This window comes from Leptosomus discolor, chromosome Z, assembly GCF_034619465.1.
Source record: "Leptosomus discolor isolate bLepDis1 chromosome Z, bLepDis1.hap2, whole genome shotgun sequence".
NCBI classification, from domain to species: domain Eukaryota; kingdom Metazoa; phylum Chordata; class Aves; order Leptosomiformes; family Leptosomidae; genus Leptosomus; species Leptosomus discolor.
In genome coordinates this window covers 77,057,988-77,075,062 of record NC_141419.1, presented here as the reverse complement: position 1 = coordinate 77,075,062, position 17,075 = coordinate 77,057,988, and the positions used below count along the sequence as shown (strand labels likewise).

Here is a 17,075-nt window from a genome sequence, read left to right as displayed (position 1 = left end):
TACTAAATAAGGTGCAAATACTTTCTATCTGAAAATGTTTTACTTATTTTTATTGCATGCAAGATGTAACAACGTGAAAGAAATGAGGAAATATATCTAGTATGCAGTGAGTGCATATTCCTGTTCCATCTTTCCCTAGCTATTAAATCTTCTACTCAGGTACCCACACAAAAGCAAGTGAACAAAAAGAAATCAGAAGCATCAGTTGTTATTTGAGCCTTAGAAGCTAAAAAAAGTAAAATCTAAATTTTTTGCCTGAGAAATGTATAAGCTTTAGTCAGGTGTCTGCATGCCTTTAAATTTGCAGTCATCCTTCTATTCCCTGAATGCTATCATTTATTTCTTCCTTCCTCTGCATTTGTGTGCTACAAAAACTTCCAAAAGGAGAAAGTGCAGGTAGCACTTCAGTTCTTATTTTCTCAGTGCTGCTTGAAAAGCTTTTTGCCTTGTATCCTAGAGCTACTTCCTTTCTGCGATTATGGTTGGTCTCTGTTATTCTAACAAATTTCAGTCTTCTAGGTTTCATTTCTGCTTCTAAAACACAAGAGGGCTCATTTCCATTGAGTTAATTTAGTGAACATCAGAAGTGGGACTTTGTTGTGTAGTAATTGGGAGAAGAGATAAGGAGAAAATTCTTTTCAAATGGCAAGGGTAATTTGTATGAGTGACAGCAACAGTTACCCTAGCTTTCAGGTGCTTAGTGCTGCTGTGGTAGGGATGCCCTGAGTTGCACAGTGATGTTTAGATGTGATGTGTGCTGATGAAGTAAATCTTTGCAAAGCATTGTTACCTTTATGGGTTTGTTGTTTTAGATGTGCATTCTTGCTGCTGTTTGTGACTTTATGTTCCTTTACAGAATGTTTTTTTGAATTTGATTTTTTGTCTTGTAATCTAAAGGATTTTAAATGTTTTCCAACATATACAACATCAAAACACTTATGTCTTCGAATTATGTGTTACCATTTTGTTAGTTTAATTTCAAAGAGAAAGCTAAAATAAATAAAATGTTAATAATTAGAAGTAATGCACTATGTTGTCTGGTGATCTTTCATTCTGTCTGGTTGGGTGTGTTCAATCATGTTTACTTAATAGGTGAGAAGACTGGCAAGTGCAGGTGGATATTTTAAGTACTAGTTCTTATCAACTCTGTCTTCTATTTTCAGAACATTGTAAATTGATATTATCTGAAAGTTGTTAATCTAAAACATTTTCGGTTGTTCAACTTTAAGCACCTTATAGTCCCAGTTTTATTTTATAGATAGATTTTAAAGTATCAAAATAGTTCAGTTCCTCAAAGCACTTCCAGGGTCCTATGTTTTGTTTGGTTTTGCTTGTTTGTGTCTTAAACAGGAAAGAAAGTGAAAAGGAGGCCTTCCTAAAACATGCAACACATTACTAGTCTGGTGAGGAGGAACAAGGAGAGAAGGGATGGAAAGAGTTAACAGGACTCAGGCGGCTCCTGCCCTGAGCCTTGAACAAGAGTAAAGGAAGATAGCAGGGAGGTAAACAGGTGCAGACCCTTAGACAGAGAGGAAGGCAAGCCTGCAGGACAGCGGCCAGTGGGGTTAGCGGTAGTGGTGCGTGGACAATGCCTGGGCACCAATCACCACTTACTTAGTGGCACGTGTGCTAGTAGAGAAAAGTATATAATGGTGCTGTAGCAAACAATAAAGGTCTTCTGTTTATCCCCAATCCGAGTGTGTGCCCTTAATCCCCCACAGTCTGGTACAATTTTTGTAGTACAGCACATAGTATGGGTGGCCAAAGTAGAAGCAGATTTGTACTTTAAAGCAAGCCTTTCACCCCCCTGCTTCCCCTTTTTTTTGGTTGGTTTTGGTTTTTTTGTTGTTATTTCGGGTGATGGGTGGTTTTTTTTTGGCTGGCTGGTTTGGGTTTATTGTGTTTATTTTTTTTTTCTGGGTTTGAGGTTGGTTTTTTTTTGTTGCTTGGTCTTTAATATGAGTGAATGCTTAGGCTGTTCAAGTTATATTTCATATATATATTTGTGTATATATATATATAAAATATATATGTGGTGCAAGTGCCTTCTATATAAGTGTCACAATCCAGGTTTACATTCTGGGTAGACGCTAGTGAAAGCTGGTGCAGAACTGGGCCTGTGTGCTGGACTGCATTCTGTCTAGTATAGTTAAAGCAGTATGGTAGTTTGATTTGTGATTATTCTGCTTGAGTCTGTGTGTTTATAAATAATGTCTTTAAATACTTGATAGTTTTATAAATATGTATTATGTTGGAGAAGTTTGAGACTCTGATACTAGACTGGAAGCCATTAAATTGTACATGAACAAAGTTAGGTCTTTGCAATTTGAAAGCTTAAGCTAGAACTGATAAATTGCAGCTTCAGCAGTTTCCTGATGTTATTTAGTAGACCTTCGAACAAATTAAGACATGGACATTGCAGAGAAGTATAATTGAACAAACTGGTAGATGGATAATCCATTATTCTTCAACTACTCCTGAATTCACATTTTTCATTTCTACAGCAAGTCTTAGAGTACCTTATAGATGTAGATGTGCCTTTCAATGTACTTTGTGGTATGTAGGTTACGTTCATTAATAGTGATTTGAGACAACTGTAATTTGATAGACATTAAAAACATGTTCAGTTAAAATGCTGTTCAGCTGTTCAAGCTCATTTGTTTATTTCTTCAAAATAAAGTCAAAGTGACTAGAGAGGGATTTAAGTTCTTCTTAGCCTAGGTAGAATGTGTTATCACCAGATCACCATGTATTGTATAAATCAAAATGCCAGTTACACAGTCAGAACTGTATAAATTAGTATGGGTATGAATTGCACCAAACACTTGTTACTGCTTGTGTGGTTGATAGCACTGACCTGATGATTCCTGAGAGAATAGGGATCTCTAGCAAGATGGTAGGGATCTCTAGCAAGATGGTAGGGATCTCTAGCAAGATGGTAGGGATCTCTAGCAAGATGGTAGGGATCTCTAGCAAGATGGTAGGGATCTCTAGCAAGATGGTAGGGATCTCTAGCAAGATGGTAGGGATCTCTAGCAAGATGGTAGGGATCTCTAGCAAGATGGTAGGGATCTCTAGCAAGATGGTAGGGATCTCTAGCAAGATGGTAGGGATCTCTAGCAAGATGGTAGGGATCTCTAGCAAGATGGTAGGGATCTCTAGCAGGATGGTAGGGATCTCTAGCAAGATGGTAGGGATCTCTAGCAAGATGGTAGGGATCTCTAGCAAGATGGTAGGGATCTCTAGCAAGATGGTAGGGATCTCTAGCAAGATGGTGTAATTTAATGAAATGTGAACTACACTGCTAGGAAATAACATTTTGCTTCATCTTCCCCTAGGAGGGAGAATTGCTAAGTGTGACTTGTCTGCATGTATCTGTACAACACTGAAGAGTGCCATTAATATCAATTCATTAGTCTTTAGTGTAACTAATGCTGTCTTATCTGCCACTCTTACAGGAATTCCTTATAAACAGCTGACTGTAGGTGTCCCTAAGGAGATACTTGAGAATGAGAAGAGAGTGGCTCTATCACCGGCTGGAGTTCAAGCCTTGGTTAAACAAGGCTTCAATGTTGTGGTGGAATCTGGTGCTGGAGAAGGTTCCAAATTTTCTGATGACCATTACAAAGAAGTTGGAGCAAAGATCCAGGGGACCAAGGAAGTCCTGGCTTCTGATTTGGTTGTCAAAGTAATTGCTTTATTACTATATTTCCTATTGCATTCTTTTTGGAGAAACGTGTAGGTAATTTTTTTCTAATAGTCTGCTAAAAGTTCAGTAAGTAAGCTTCTCTAATATTTTTAATTTAAGTACTGATTCAATTTTAGTCTGTCTTCTTTTTCTTTTTTGTAGCTCAGGTGTGCACCTACAGTAATAAATAAGTAAATGGCAGCATTGAAAAAAATCGAGGATAATTTCCTATCAAGTTTTTAACTATGTTGGAAAAGTTGTATTTTCTAGAGCCAGGTAGACTAGTTCCAGGCTCTAATCAGATGAGATACCTGCTCCAAGAAACTTTCACTTCAAAATTAGTAGCATACAATTCAAGTTGCAGAGAGAGTTGTATGTAAGTAGAGAGAATTGCTTGGAATTTTGAAAATGCAAGTTTCTAACTTTTCTAAGTCAGACATCCAACAATTCCACACCAACAGTGTGTTTCAAAAGTATTTGTATCTAGATGAGTTTAGCTGATCTGGGAAGACTGCTAAAGGTGGAATTGCTTGAGAGGTATTAGGTTTTGCAGAGTTCTGAAGGAAAAAAGAAAAAGACCTTAAGCTTGATGTTGAGGCTTCCTTTAACTGCTTTATTCAAAGATACTCTGTCAGGATTGAACATAAAATTTCTGTGAGCAAGTTTGTGAACAACGCTTTTAAGTAGGTTTCTTTTTGAAGAAAAGTGAGAAACTCAAAAGTAGTGAATACAGATCAAGATGAGTATCTGCTGGACTTCATGCTTGAAATTCCCTGTATGTAATAGTGCATTGCATCCTAATAGGTGATTCTTAGCCAGTAGACCTTAATTGGTACATCTGTTCAGTAATCATTTTGCTTAAAAATGGTGGGTTTTGGGGCAGCTGTCTTGTCATAAAAGGCAGTAACTACTGGTTAGAAGCCATCAGATCTTTCTGAAGGTGTGGACTGACTGTTACTGCCCTGTTACAAATCCACCTAATTCCAATATATGCACTGGAGTTAAGTAGTACAGTTAGGCAGTTCAGTTGTGTCAACTGCCTTTCATATACTTCCTTCCTTGTGTACTTGGTGGATGGGAATGGGCAGACTGCAAGCTGGCAGAAAGGGAGTGGAGTGTGTCCTGATTTATTTCCTCTGATTAATTTTGAAACTTCTCTCTTTCTTCAGGTGAGGGCTCCTATATATAACTCAGCTCTAGGTGTACATGAGGCAGATCTTTTTAAGACGGCGGCTACACTGATTAGTTTTATCTACCCAGCACAAAATCCAGACCTCCTGAAAAAACTTGCAGAAAAAAAAACTACTGTATTGGCTATGGATCAAGTTCCACGGGTCACCATTGCTCAGGGATATGATGCGCTTAGCTCCATGGCCAACATCGCTGGGTATGAATCATACTTAATTTTTTTTTCTCTTTTTTTTTTTACCTTGAGTAACTATAGCTGGATTAAAAGCTATGTGCTCTGATATTAGGTATATCTAAACCAATTCTGCATCTATGTTTTCATACAACTGTTTCAATCACAGTGGTGCTGTTGGAGGTGCCAAACAAGTTTCTAATGGGTCAGCTTTGCAGCAGATCAGAGCAAGGCTTTTTGGAAAAAAAAAAAAAACCAAACCCCAAAACCAAAAAAAACCCCCTGCCTTCAGTTTTGGGAATTCCTGGACTACTTTGTCTAGTGCCTTTTTGATCTGAAGTAGATCAGACTCGAAGATATCTTAAGACGGCTTGAACACAAATTGTCTGTCGTTGGGATCTGATGATGTTGGGAGCTAACCTGAACAGCACTCAATATGAGTGCAATTGCCGTGGCAGATAGAAACAAAAGACCAAATACTCCCAGACATTTTCATGCTTTTTGATATTAGAGGTATTGTAATGAATCAAATACTGTTGTCATCAAGCTGACTTCTATTAGTGGTTTTTTATTGCCTTTTTTTTTTTTTACTTAGATGATGTCTGTGAGGCATCATAAGCCTTGGAGAAGGCTGGCAGATTTTGTGGACACCAGCAGTATACATCCTCATACATGTTTAGTTACTTCTCTGTGGTTTCATTCTGTGTCATTTATTAAAATATACAGTAAATTAGTAATGTACTTAATGGTATAAAATCTGCGAGCTGTATTCCAAATTAGAACTAATTTTACAGCATGCAGATCCCCATGTGTCCCTCTGTGAGACAGGAGAGTGAAATGGCACTGTGGAACCACAACACTTAGGAAAAATGCAAGAAAAGCAGTGTTGTTAAGAAAAGACATAATCACACATCAATCTGCATTTTCAGATAGCTCTACTGATGCACACCAGGCATCCAGCCATCTGTTCTAGATGGCTACAAAGCAAATGAGGCAGAAGAAGTAGCAAGGTTAAGCTGTGTGCCCTAAGCTGTATAGCTGTGCAGAGTTAGGGTCAGAGTATCTTTTTCGAATGTGTGCTTGCTTGTCAAAGTGAGCTTACTGCAAAATTACTCTGGGTTTTGCAATTGCTTGTTCATGTTTCCTTCCCTAATAAGCCTTAGATTACAGCCTTTGAAGGTAGCTTCAGAAGCCATGGAGTTAAATTTTGGCAAGTTATGCATTTATTGTTCACGTAAAATTTTATTTGAGAGAGTGAGTAGTTGTGAACACTGAGTGTATTGCAGTCCAAAAATTCTGTCTGAAAATGCATTCCATGACTTAAACAAAAAAAGGCAAGAAATACGAACACAGACAATTAATCTTGTGCTCAATAGTAAAATATTACAGTTGCTTTGTCCTACATGTGCTATGGTCAAAAGTTCATTCTTTTGATTGCTATCTTGAGTAGAATTGTACTGAGCCTGGGAAGACGCTGATATGTGTTCATCCTTAATTGACAGTTACAAGGCTGTGGTACTGGCTGCAAATCACTTCGGTCGATTTTTCACGGGTCAGATCACAGCTGCTGGTAAAGTTCCTCCAGCAAAGGTAGGTGCAGTTAAACAGATACTGTGGCAGAAGACCATGTGAGTACCTGAGCACAGCTAACCACTGCTGATGCTGTGCTAAAAGGCTTTGATTTCTGCCTTGGGGCTAGTTCTTGGGGCATTGGAGATCCCTGTAGTTATTCCTATAGCAATGTTTGTTCACTATCTGTAGTGTCTTTTTTGGGGAGGAGTAATAGAATGATTTGAGTTTTAGTTAAGTTTACTTAGTTTTAGATATCAGACTAGCTACACATGGATGGATTTTTATTTTCCCAGATGGGAAGAGGTAGGAAGCAGTTAAGGAAGTCAGAGATGTTGGGATTTCTGGTGCATTGAAGGCTGTGATGGACAGGATTGCAGGTGGTTTGGGTTGAAAAGAAAGGAAAATAGAATTGAGGAAGGGGGAACAAAAAGAAGATAAACTAAGGAGAAAACCTGGACTTACTTAAACTGTTAGCTACAGATGAGTTGGCTCTCAGATAAGTTAGGAGTTACAGCTTTTAAACTGTTAGATTTATGGGGCAGCTTTACCGAAGTAATTTTGGGTTCAGTGTCCTAAGGTAACTTAACTTGTTTAAATGGCTGGTTAATGAGATGTATCTGCAGTTGTGAAAGCTGTACAATGCTGCTGCTTTTCTAACCAGCTCTAGTTCTAGTTTTTGCTCCAAGCATGCTGATGGTATATCATTCTAGGTCTTGATCATTGGAGGAGGAGTTGCTGGCCTGGCTTCTGCAGGAGCAGCTAAATCGATGGGTGCTGTTGTTCGTGGATTTGATACTAGGTAGGTGTTTGAAAATGGTAATACCAATCTGAAATTATTTTAAGATTAAGTGGTTGGTGGCTGTGTTACAATGAAAGCACTTGTGCTGCACTGAATCACAATTCCTTTCTTACTATTTTTATTCCATTGTTACTCTTCCGTTTGTTATACCTCAAAACAACCAAACCTTCCAAAGAGTCTTTCTCATTAAATCATTCAGAACTATATGAATAAAAATTTGTTGCTTTATGAAAATGAGAAAGTTAGGGCTTTTATTGAGAATTTCATGTCTCTGTTCTTCTTGGGGACACAGGGAAAATTTATAGTTTCTTTGATCCAGGTTCATAGCTGCATACTCTCATTCACCTCTACTCTCCTGATCCTAGAGGAGCCAACTTCTTTTAATCTGCTGAAGGAGAGAAAGAGATCAAGTTATTTTTTTATGAAACTCAGGATGACGGAACAGAAACTGCAGCTGAAGCTGCTTTAAATGCTGCTTTTCTTGGGTCTCTTCTTCATGTTTGGAAGGATTATTTTGTCCTATAGCCATTTTTTTTTTTTTCAGAGAAATGGACTGGGCAAATTACAGAGCACAAACTTTTTTCTTACAGCTACAGGAATTGCAAACTTGATTAAATTTTTTTTCTGTAAAATGGCCTTCTTATGTTGAATTTCTGTGTGCTTAATAATGTATTTGCATTAAAATGGCTTAAATTAAAATGTTTAGTTTTATAGAGAAGTGGCATCTAGTGCTGCTTAGCTGTATCTAATATGGGAGAATAAAAATGAGTGTATTTCCAGATTTATGATGTGCAGTATGAAAAAGCCTTTGCTCTGGTTTATTAAAAAAATCTGCATATGCCTTAAAACAAACTGGAAAGAGTTTATTTTTCTTAAAAGCATGATCAAAATCTGTCTAAACCTTTTAAAAATTGTCTTAAACATCCTGTATACTTTAATTATTTACATATATATAGTCATGACAAGAGAAATGGGTGAGCAGAATTAGTCGACAGTTAAACTCCCAACTTTGAGACTTTTCTTGGAGCAACTTTGCTGACTATACAGGAAACCGAAGGCTGCCTTTATTCCTTATCCAAGTGCCGTCATTTGGGACCTAAAGTTAGTGATGCAATTACTTTTTTCACTAAATACAGAAAGTTCAGAACTTTAGTTATAGACTCCTTAATCCTTGAATAAGTATTAAATCTCTTGTCTGAAGACTGCTACTAAAAAGACCAGAAAAGTCATGATGGATTTTTAACGTAGTGGTTGTTTCCTCCCCTGCAATTTTCTTTTCCTAGAGCTGCAGCGCTGGAACAGTTCAAGTCTCTTGGTGCTGAGCCTTTGGAAGTAGACTTAAAGGAATCTGGAGAGGGACAAGGTGGTTATGCTAAAGAAATGTCCAAAGAATTTATTGAAGCTGAAATGAAACTCTTTGCCAAGCAGTGCCAAGACGTTGATATTATCATCACTACAGCACTTATTCCAGGTATGTTTTATGTGCAAGATGCTAATTTTCATTAGTCTTTTGTAAGCATGTTTTGGAGCTGTGCCTGCAGTGAAAACACGTATTGATTAATTCTATCTGTGTGAGCATGTACCTTTTCCCTTCCCTGATACATGCTTGTTTTTAAAGTGTGTCTTTTTTTACAATGTTTATTTTCCTGATCTAGTACTCTTTTGACTCTGTGTCATCATGTTTTCTTATTAAACAAGGAGTAGATAGTAATGAAGTAAGAATATATAATCTTGCATATTTATTGCATCACTGCTACTTCTGCTAACCAGCTTGTGCCCTGAAACAAGTCCAGTTGAAACAGTACTGTGTTTTGTAATTGAAACATAGTACGGTAGAACTTAGCTTTTAGTGCTTTGTCTTGCACAACATCAGTATTTTTTAATAACTTATGATGTGGCCTTTATTTTTTTTGCTTATGACTTACAATAGAAGTTTGGATGTTGTCGGTTCACTGAGGACAAAATTGGACTTGCCAGCATTTTTGGTAGACTGCCGATGCATACCTCTTCAGTGTGCTTGGGAGCAGGATGTTGCAGCATCTCTTCTCTGCCTGTATAAACACACCTGTGACATTTCATCCTAGATACCAATTACTTGAAAATTTTGCTTGCTGAAATAAGGTTTATATATAGAGAGAAGGGGAGAACTTACCTCCTGAGCTCTACAATAAAAAGCTGTATTTTGTGTTTAACTTACTATGCCTTGCCTTGTCAGGCAAAAAAGCTCCCATCTTGTTTAAGAAAGATATGATTGAATCAATGAAGGAAGGTTCAGTTGTTGTGGATTTAGCTGCAGAAGCAGGGGGAAACATTGAGACTACAAAGCCTGGAGAAATGTATGTTCATAAGGTAAGCATTTTAATCTGTGGATTATTCTCAGTTGGCATGAATTCGCGTTGTGTTTTGTAAACTGTATGCTGAAAAGGAGTAGCTGATTTTGCTATTTTGGCTTAAGTAATTCTTTAGATTCGTGTTTGGTCACTAGTCATCTTTCTAACAATTTAAAGAAGCAAATACCTTTGTATAGTGTTAATTTGGTTGTTAAGTATGGAATGTCTTATTACTGAGGATTCCAACTCCAGTGATTTGTCTCTGGTGAGCTGACGGTGTGGTTTGATGTCTGTTCTTGGTCTGCCTAAAGAGACAGCAGTAGCAATAGCTTCTTTGACTTGCTCATCACCTCCCACAACTGGAGGTTTATAGTGCCTGCCATAGGTAAGCTAAACAGGTTCAGACTGTTTCAGTGTTTACTTCAGTGCAAAGTCTCTGGCTTAGCTCAATGCAATTTCAGCTTCAGGAGGGTGTTGTCTTTAGCTTCACCTACATTAGTTTGTTTGCCCTAGACTATGCAACCACTTGAAACCCAAACTAGAAGTTAGCATGAATTGGCTAATTAAACAATTTTGCTGTAGACTGAGCTGACTACTTTGGTTTGGCTCCAGTGTTCATCGGCTCAGTTGAGAACTTGTTTTTCTGCTTTTTTGGTTTTATTTTTGGTACTTGTGAGAAATCTACTAGCAGTTACAGAAACTTGGGTGATGAGGTTTAAAGTAGATTTCCAAGGCAGTTATTTCATAATGTAAGGAAAGAATGCTGTTATTAGGGAAGCCTGTGGGTCATATTGTTGCCGTGGTTGTCATTAATATAAGCAGGACTGTGTGTATATATGGTGAGTCACATGTATTTGGCTTTGTGGGTTTCTGGGGCTTTTGATGTCATTGCTTAAAAACTAAAACTAGAGTATGTAGAACAGAAATAAGCAGATGTTTGCATGAAGGATTTATATGGAGTGCTTATAGTCAGAGGAGTATTACCCCTGGGTATAGTGTACTGGCACTGAGCTATAGAAAAGAGTAGCAGCGCAGAACTGTTGGTAGTGTGCTGGAGCATTGCATTAAGCAGCCAGAGTTCCTGGAAGCATGCACAGATTTTAGCTGTAAGTTGCGGGAGCAGTGTTTTAATGCAAGCCTGCTTGAACATGGAGAGTGCATGCCAGCCTCAGCTTCCCATACCTTCCAAAAGTTCAAGATCCTGGTAGCCAGGTATACTCACATTTGTTCTTTAAACAGTGTGGATATATGATGTTACATATTTACGTGATGGGAACCTGGGTGTATTGCTTGCACAGCTAGGTAACTCTGAGGAGTCTCCCTTCACTCCTCTGTCATGTACGAAGTTGCCTCCAGTGCATGCCTTCTGGAAGGACTGAGAAGATGCCAAGCATTGGACAGGGTAATCTGTTACCTGGTTGCTTTAAGAAGCTAAATTCTGATGGAATGGTAGGATTTGGAGAGGACAAGCTATTGCACCAATACAACTTCCAAAATAAGGTTTGGATGTCAGTTGGGAATGTATTACTACACAGCGGTCTTATGAATTTCTAAGTTATTCAAACAGGCCTGTTAGGAAAACAATCCAAAATGTGCCCTTGTTCACCTACAAAAGGGGGAAGATCTCTCTCTCAAGGGAATAGGACCCAGAAGCTATAATCACTCACCAAAAAGGACAAGGGCTCACCCAAGATGGGGTGAGGGCACTCAACTCTGGGGAGTTCCCTCAGGCGGGTCCTGACCCAAGGGGAGAGTCCCCAACTGCAGCCCTGCTGCTTGGAGGAGGAGTGACTCAAATTGGCTCTTCTGCAGGACCCCATTTATACCCAAGTCAAGTCTGGTCTGTCATCATTTCTAATTAAGTTGGTGCCAGCAGTAGAAGACAAGGTAACAAAGTTTCCAACGGCCAGGGAGCCCGTGTCTCTGTGTCTTTGGTCACCTAAAAGACCTGCTTGTTACCTGGTCTTTAGTGAGCCCAGGTAGTTTTCAGGTCTGGGGGTGGGCGGGTGCACCTGCCATACGTGCGTTGGAAGAGATGCTGCTTCTTCAGAGATGTTACTAATCGTTAATATTTTACTTGGATTTTTTTTTTCAGGGTGTTACACACATTGGCTACACAGACCTGCCTAGCAGAATGGCTACTCAGGCCAGTACTCTGTATTCTAATAACATTATCAAACTCCTAAAGGCTATTAGTCCTGACAAAGAGAACTTCTACTTTGATCCAAAAGATGAATTTGATTATGGGACTCTGGATCATGTTATTAGAGGAACTGTAGTAATGAAGGTAAGTCAGTAAATATTTTCTCCTTAATTTTCGAGTACATACCTTTATCAGTGTTTTATCTCTTTAAAATGCATTCAAAGATACTGCATGCCAGAATTCAGTTGTGGCTTGATGTACATTGTGGGCAGTTGTGTTTGTATACAGCTGAATATTCTTCTGTCCCTTTTTGTGAAGGGAAACGTCTTTGCTTTTGTTGTCGTGTCATGGTTAAACAAATACCTAACGTCTACTATTGAAAAATAGGAAAAAGATTAAATTTGTATGTTGTATTCATGTGATAAAAGCATAGTTATTTAAAACATGTTGAAAACATTACTATAGGACAAGAAAAACATTATTTTTTTTTAAAAATAAATACATGTTTCGGTTCTTATGTGTAACTTCAGAAAAAACTGGTTGAACTATGATGTGCGGAATACTTTAAGCTCTATTAGGAAATAATAAAATACAAACTTAGGGCACAGGCTAGTATGGACTTTCTTCCTGCAACTATTAGGAAATAATAATTTGCAGTTTAGGTAAGAGGTATTAATTTCTGTTGAGTTTTGCTGCATAATGTTGCTGAGACTTTGTAATGCTTATAATACCTACTCTGGAGGAGGCTTGCATTGACTTCAGCTCTCCCAGACCACTGAAGTGGTGTGTACAACTCGGGTCTGACAGCTCCACTGGTTATTTCTGCAGAGGCCTGGAGAACAGTAAGAAATGTGCAACCTCATGCTTGGTACCTAGCTGAGGTCTGGGCGTGCTCTGATTACAGCTCAGATCTGTAGCAGATTTTGGTATTTCCAAGACCCTGTTTTATTTTGCATAAATATTTTCCATTTAAGGAACTTTACCTCTTTGTTTTGGTTTTTGGTTTCTGCTTTCAAGCCTTGTGCTGTGTTTGTCAGGTGCTCTTGGACGTTGATATTAAATCTTGTTTGAAAATTCCATAAACCAGTGTGCTTAACTTGGTCAGGCTGTTCTGATCACCCAGCCTTGCAAACTTCTGCTGATGCAGAAAAGGAAGATGTTCCTGTGGCGTGGCTGTAGGATCTGAAGACTGTTTTGAGTTGCAGGATTACAAAGAGTAGGCTCCTCTAACTATAAAGCATCTGCCATGTTAGGGATAACTGTAAATATCTCTTGTTAGGATGGCAAGGTGATTTTCCCAGCACCTCCACCAAATAACATTCCTCAAGGAGCCCCAGTGAAGCAGAAGACTGTAGCAGAGCTGGAAGCGGAAAAAGCGGCTACTATTACACCTTTTAGAAAAACTATGACTAGTGCATCTGTATACGCCGCAGGTAGGCAACTTCCGGAGCTGGAGAATCAGTGTAGAGTGCTCATCATTTGGCTTATTTTAACAAATAAATACTGGCTCTTGTCATTTGGTATCCTGTGTGCGTCAGAACTTCTGCATGAGGTAACTAATGAATTGAGTATTCTAAATTTTAACCCCTGTTCTTCAGATGCACGCTTTGAGTCTTCCAAGTAGTATCTCAGAATGATTGTGACTCTTCTACATTTTTGCTATAGAACAGGAGAGTGACAGGATTTAGTGTTGTTGTGGAAACCTATCTTTGCTGCTTTATGTGCATGCATAACAAAGGTGTGTGTATTATATTTATGGTTTTATTTTCTATTGTAAAAGAAACACTAGAATGGAGAGAGCCTTGTAGTTGACAAAAATGATCCAGCTGATCTTGAAACAAGTCCATACACAAAACTTCATTTTGCTTTTAGCCCAATACTGGACTCTTGTTGTACGGAGTTTAAATGTAAGGAACTATTAAAAAGTTACATAAAAATGTTTTGCTGTGCTTTTCTTCTAGGTTTATCTGGCATGTTAGGACTGGGCATTATATCTCCTAACAGTGCTTTCACACAGATGGTGACAACATTTGGCCTAGCTGGAATAGTGGGGTACCATACAGTATGGGGTGTGACACCTGCTCTTCACTCTCCACTCATGTCAGTGACTAATGCTATCTCAGGTAAGCAGCTATTGCACGACTACTTATTTTCTATTTGAAGTAGGTGCAGCTCCTTTTACTTGAACTTTATATGCCTTTCGAAATGACAAAGAGTCTACTTGGCATGCCTGAGTTTACTTTCATAGATAGCAAGGACACCTGAAACATACTCATTCTGAGACTATGTTTTTTCAAAAGGAGGGCAAATGTGACGCTGTGTATTTTTATTTCTTATAAGTAATTTTTCACTTTTAACCTGTTTGTTTTAAAATTTTTTTACTTGGAGTGCTGCAGCCTCTCCTTTCATAGATAGAACACATCTGTTCTCCCATCTCTCCAAGGTGTTGCCCTGAAAACAACTTGTCTTTCATATTTTCTGCATTCTTTTTTTCCCCTCTCCTCAAACTGTGTGTTTTGAAAGAGGGGAAAAAGAAAAAATTTGTAAGTGACCTGTCAAGATTGATAACTCTATAAACATGTGAGATTTTATGTATCTGTGTGTATATATGTGACAGGTCATGAGTCTGAGCTACTTGGACTGTTAACAGCAAAGTTTATTTTATTGAACAAGTACTCGGAGGCTGACTCTGTGCTTGAGGCACTGTACTTCAAAACTGTATACTAATTTTTTTTCTTTTGAAACATGTTTGTGTTGTTGAAAAAGACCATGGTAGCCTTTGTTTAGATAATAATGTGTAGAGTAGGGGTCAAAATCTGAGTTGATTGGTATCCTTTTTGACAGCTGAAAGGAAACTTGCTATAGGCGTAGGCCTTTTAAAGTTCAGTAACACTTTTTTCCTCTTTTAAATAGGACTAACTGCAGTTGGTGGGCTGGTATTGATGGGGGGAAACTATCTCCCTGAAAACACTCCTCAAAGTCTCGCAGTGCTTTCGGCCTTTATCTCTTCAGTCAATATTGCAGGTATGAGTGTTAGGTTTTCTCCTGAGGGTAACTTCAAAGCACTTGTGTAATTCTTTTATTTCTTCTAGCTCTTCAGTTGTATAGCTTCTGGAAATAGTATTATGGGAATAGGATTTTAAAACATCCATCAATAAAGACCCCCCCTTTAAATTTTCATAGTTTGCACACCCCGTTGTGTAACATTTTTAAGGAAGACATTTAAATATGCATTTTTCTTTTACAGTATCCTTTGAGTGATGATTATATGAAATACCTTTTCCTGTACATCCCAAGATGGTGCTGCATTTGTCTTTGTATTTCTTTTCCTACTTGAAAAATACACAGTGGCATAGGCTAAATTTCAAGCATGAATTTTGTAAGTCCCAGCTTCACAAGTAAAGAAGATAAGAAAATGAGCAATGTGGGTTATAAATACTGCTTTTTCCTAGAGTAGATAGGGAAAAGGGTGCCGTCATAAACTAAGCTGTATCCTACAGTCAGCATAGAGTATGGAGCCAGAGCAAGTCCTCCAGGCTTTCCAACTCCTGCTGTTAAGAATTTCCTCCAAAGGTTAAAAAAGACAATAGGATTTCACGCTGATTACACCTCTGTTTCCTGGTGGCTTTCCAGATTACTAGCTTTTCAGAGGCTTTATTGGTGTCAGTTGCTAACTTCATGTAGTAACAGGGCTTAGTCTCAGATTTTATTTTTGTAAAATTGTTCCTTTACTTTGGCCAGGTGGGTTTCTAGTTACACAGAGAATGCTGGATATGTTCAAACGTCCCACAGATCCTCCTGAATACAACTACTTGTACCTACTTCCTGGTGGCATATTTGTAGGAGGCTATGCAGCTGCTCTCAATGGTGGCTATAATATTGAACAGGTAAGAAGGTAGCTTTGTGGCTCTTAGCCCATGTTCACAGCATGGTATGCTTCTTCACTGTTTACTCTGTTGAGAAGTAAATAGCAAATTAGCTATGGTCTTTTTGTCAACTACATGTTCCCACAAGGCAAATCTGAAGTTAATTAACTTTAAGCTTGCAATCCTATACCAAATGCTGAATGTGCAAATTTTAAAAGCTTTCTATCTTTTTTTTTAATTCATGTAAAGCAGTAGGTACTCTGTTATTTATTGGACAATTTTCCTAAATTACAGCTTAAATATTAGAGCACCTACAGAAATCAGTCTTTGGTTTAAATGTTTCTGAAAATTCAGCTTGACATGACAGTTAAAGTAGGTAAGACATCTGAATGGGATGAGACTTTAGCACAGAGAGATATACAGGATTGTACCTATAGCAACTTTTATGGTAAACTTTTGTTTGCATGTGTTTTGATAGTAAGAAAAATCAATGTGGATTGCCTTTTATGTTTGGATTCACTTTTTGCAAACATACCTTCATGCCAGGGGCTTGTAATATATTTGAGTTTTCTCAGTTATCTAGACATGTACAGCTCAGTTCATTTAAGTTTGCTTATACCTTTTGAAAACAGGAATTCAGATGTGCCATGAGCAAATTCTGAAACTATTCAGAATTGAACAGGACTGCTTAGCGTTGGGTTTGTACTAAAGGAAAACTTGCTTCTGAACTGATGAGGAAAATTGGCCTGACTCAAATTTACTGTTCACAGTGCAGATAAACAAAGGCCATGAAGTGGTGAAAGAAGTTCTAAGAGGTGTTACGTTTTAGTTGGCCAAAATCACATCCTGTACAACAGTTTCTCACAGTCAGGAGTTTCAACTTCAGTTAAGAACTCTGATTTACACACATCCTGGAGAAATCAGCCCTTTTGATTCAGAAAGATTTTTATAATGATTATGGAGTTTGTTTCTACTTCATTTATGCATATTGATATTTTTCTTATTTTAAAGATGATGTATCTGGGCTCAGGCTTATGCTGTGTTGGTGCCCTGGCTGGTCTATCCACCCAAGGAACAGCTCGTCTTGGAAATGCTTTGGGTATGATTGGTGTTGCAGGAGGCTTAGCAGCAACTCTTGGAGGCCTTAAACCCTCACCTGAATTGTTGGCGCAGATGTCGGGTGCAATGGCACTTGGTGGTACCATAGGTATGTGTATGATACAGTAAACTAACAATATATGCTCTATACATGCATTTATGCAAGCTGTGTTTACACAACATACTTTATAGCTCGCAGGAATTGACTAACTTACATTT

At 38.2% G+C, this 17,075-nt stretch overlaps 1 protein-coding gene across 1 annotated transcript in view; it reads left to right on the top strand.

The window, feature by feature from the left end:
- NNT (nicotinamide nucleotide transhydrogenase) overlaps positions 1–17,075 on the top strand; it is a 44,753-nt gene that overhangs the window by 4,134 nt on the left and 23,544 nt on the right. The window contains exons 2-13 of the mRNA XM_009946777.2: positions 3,459–3,688; positions 4,858–5,075; positions 6,551–6,638; positions 7,331–7,419; positions 8,703–8,890; positions 9,635–9,768; positions 11,845–12,036; positions 13,172–13,325; positions 13,854–14,015; positions 14,806–14,916; positions 15,634–15,779; positions 16,770–16,965. Coding sequence (XP_009945079.1) covers positions 3,459–3,688; positions 4,858–5,075; positions 6,551–6,638; positions 7,331–7,419; positions 8,703–8,890; positions 9,635–9,768; positions 11,845–12,036; positions 13,172–13,325; positions 13,854–14,015; positions 14,806–14,916; positions 15,634–15,779; positions 16,770–16,965 — 1,908 coding nt within the window. The remainder of the gene's footprint in view (positions 1–3,458; positions 3,689–4,857; positions 5,076–6,550; positions 6,639–7,330; positions 7,420–8,702; positions 8,891–9,634; positions 9,769–11,844; positions 12,037–13,171; positions 13,326–13,853; positions 14,016–14,805; positions 14,917–15,633; positions 15,780–16,769; positions 16,966–17,075) is intronic.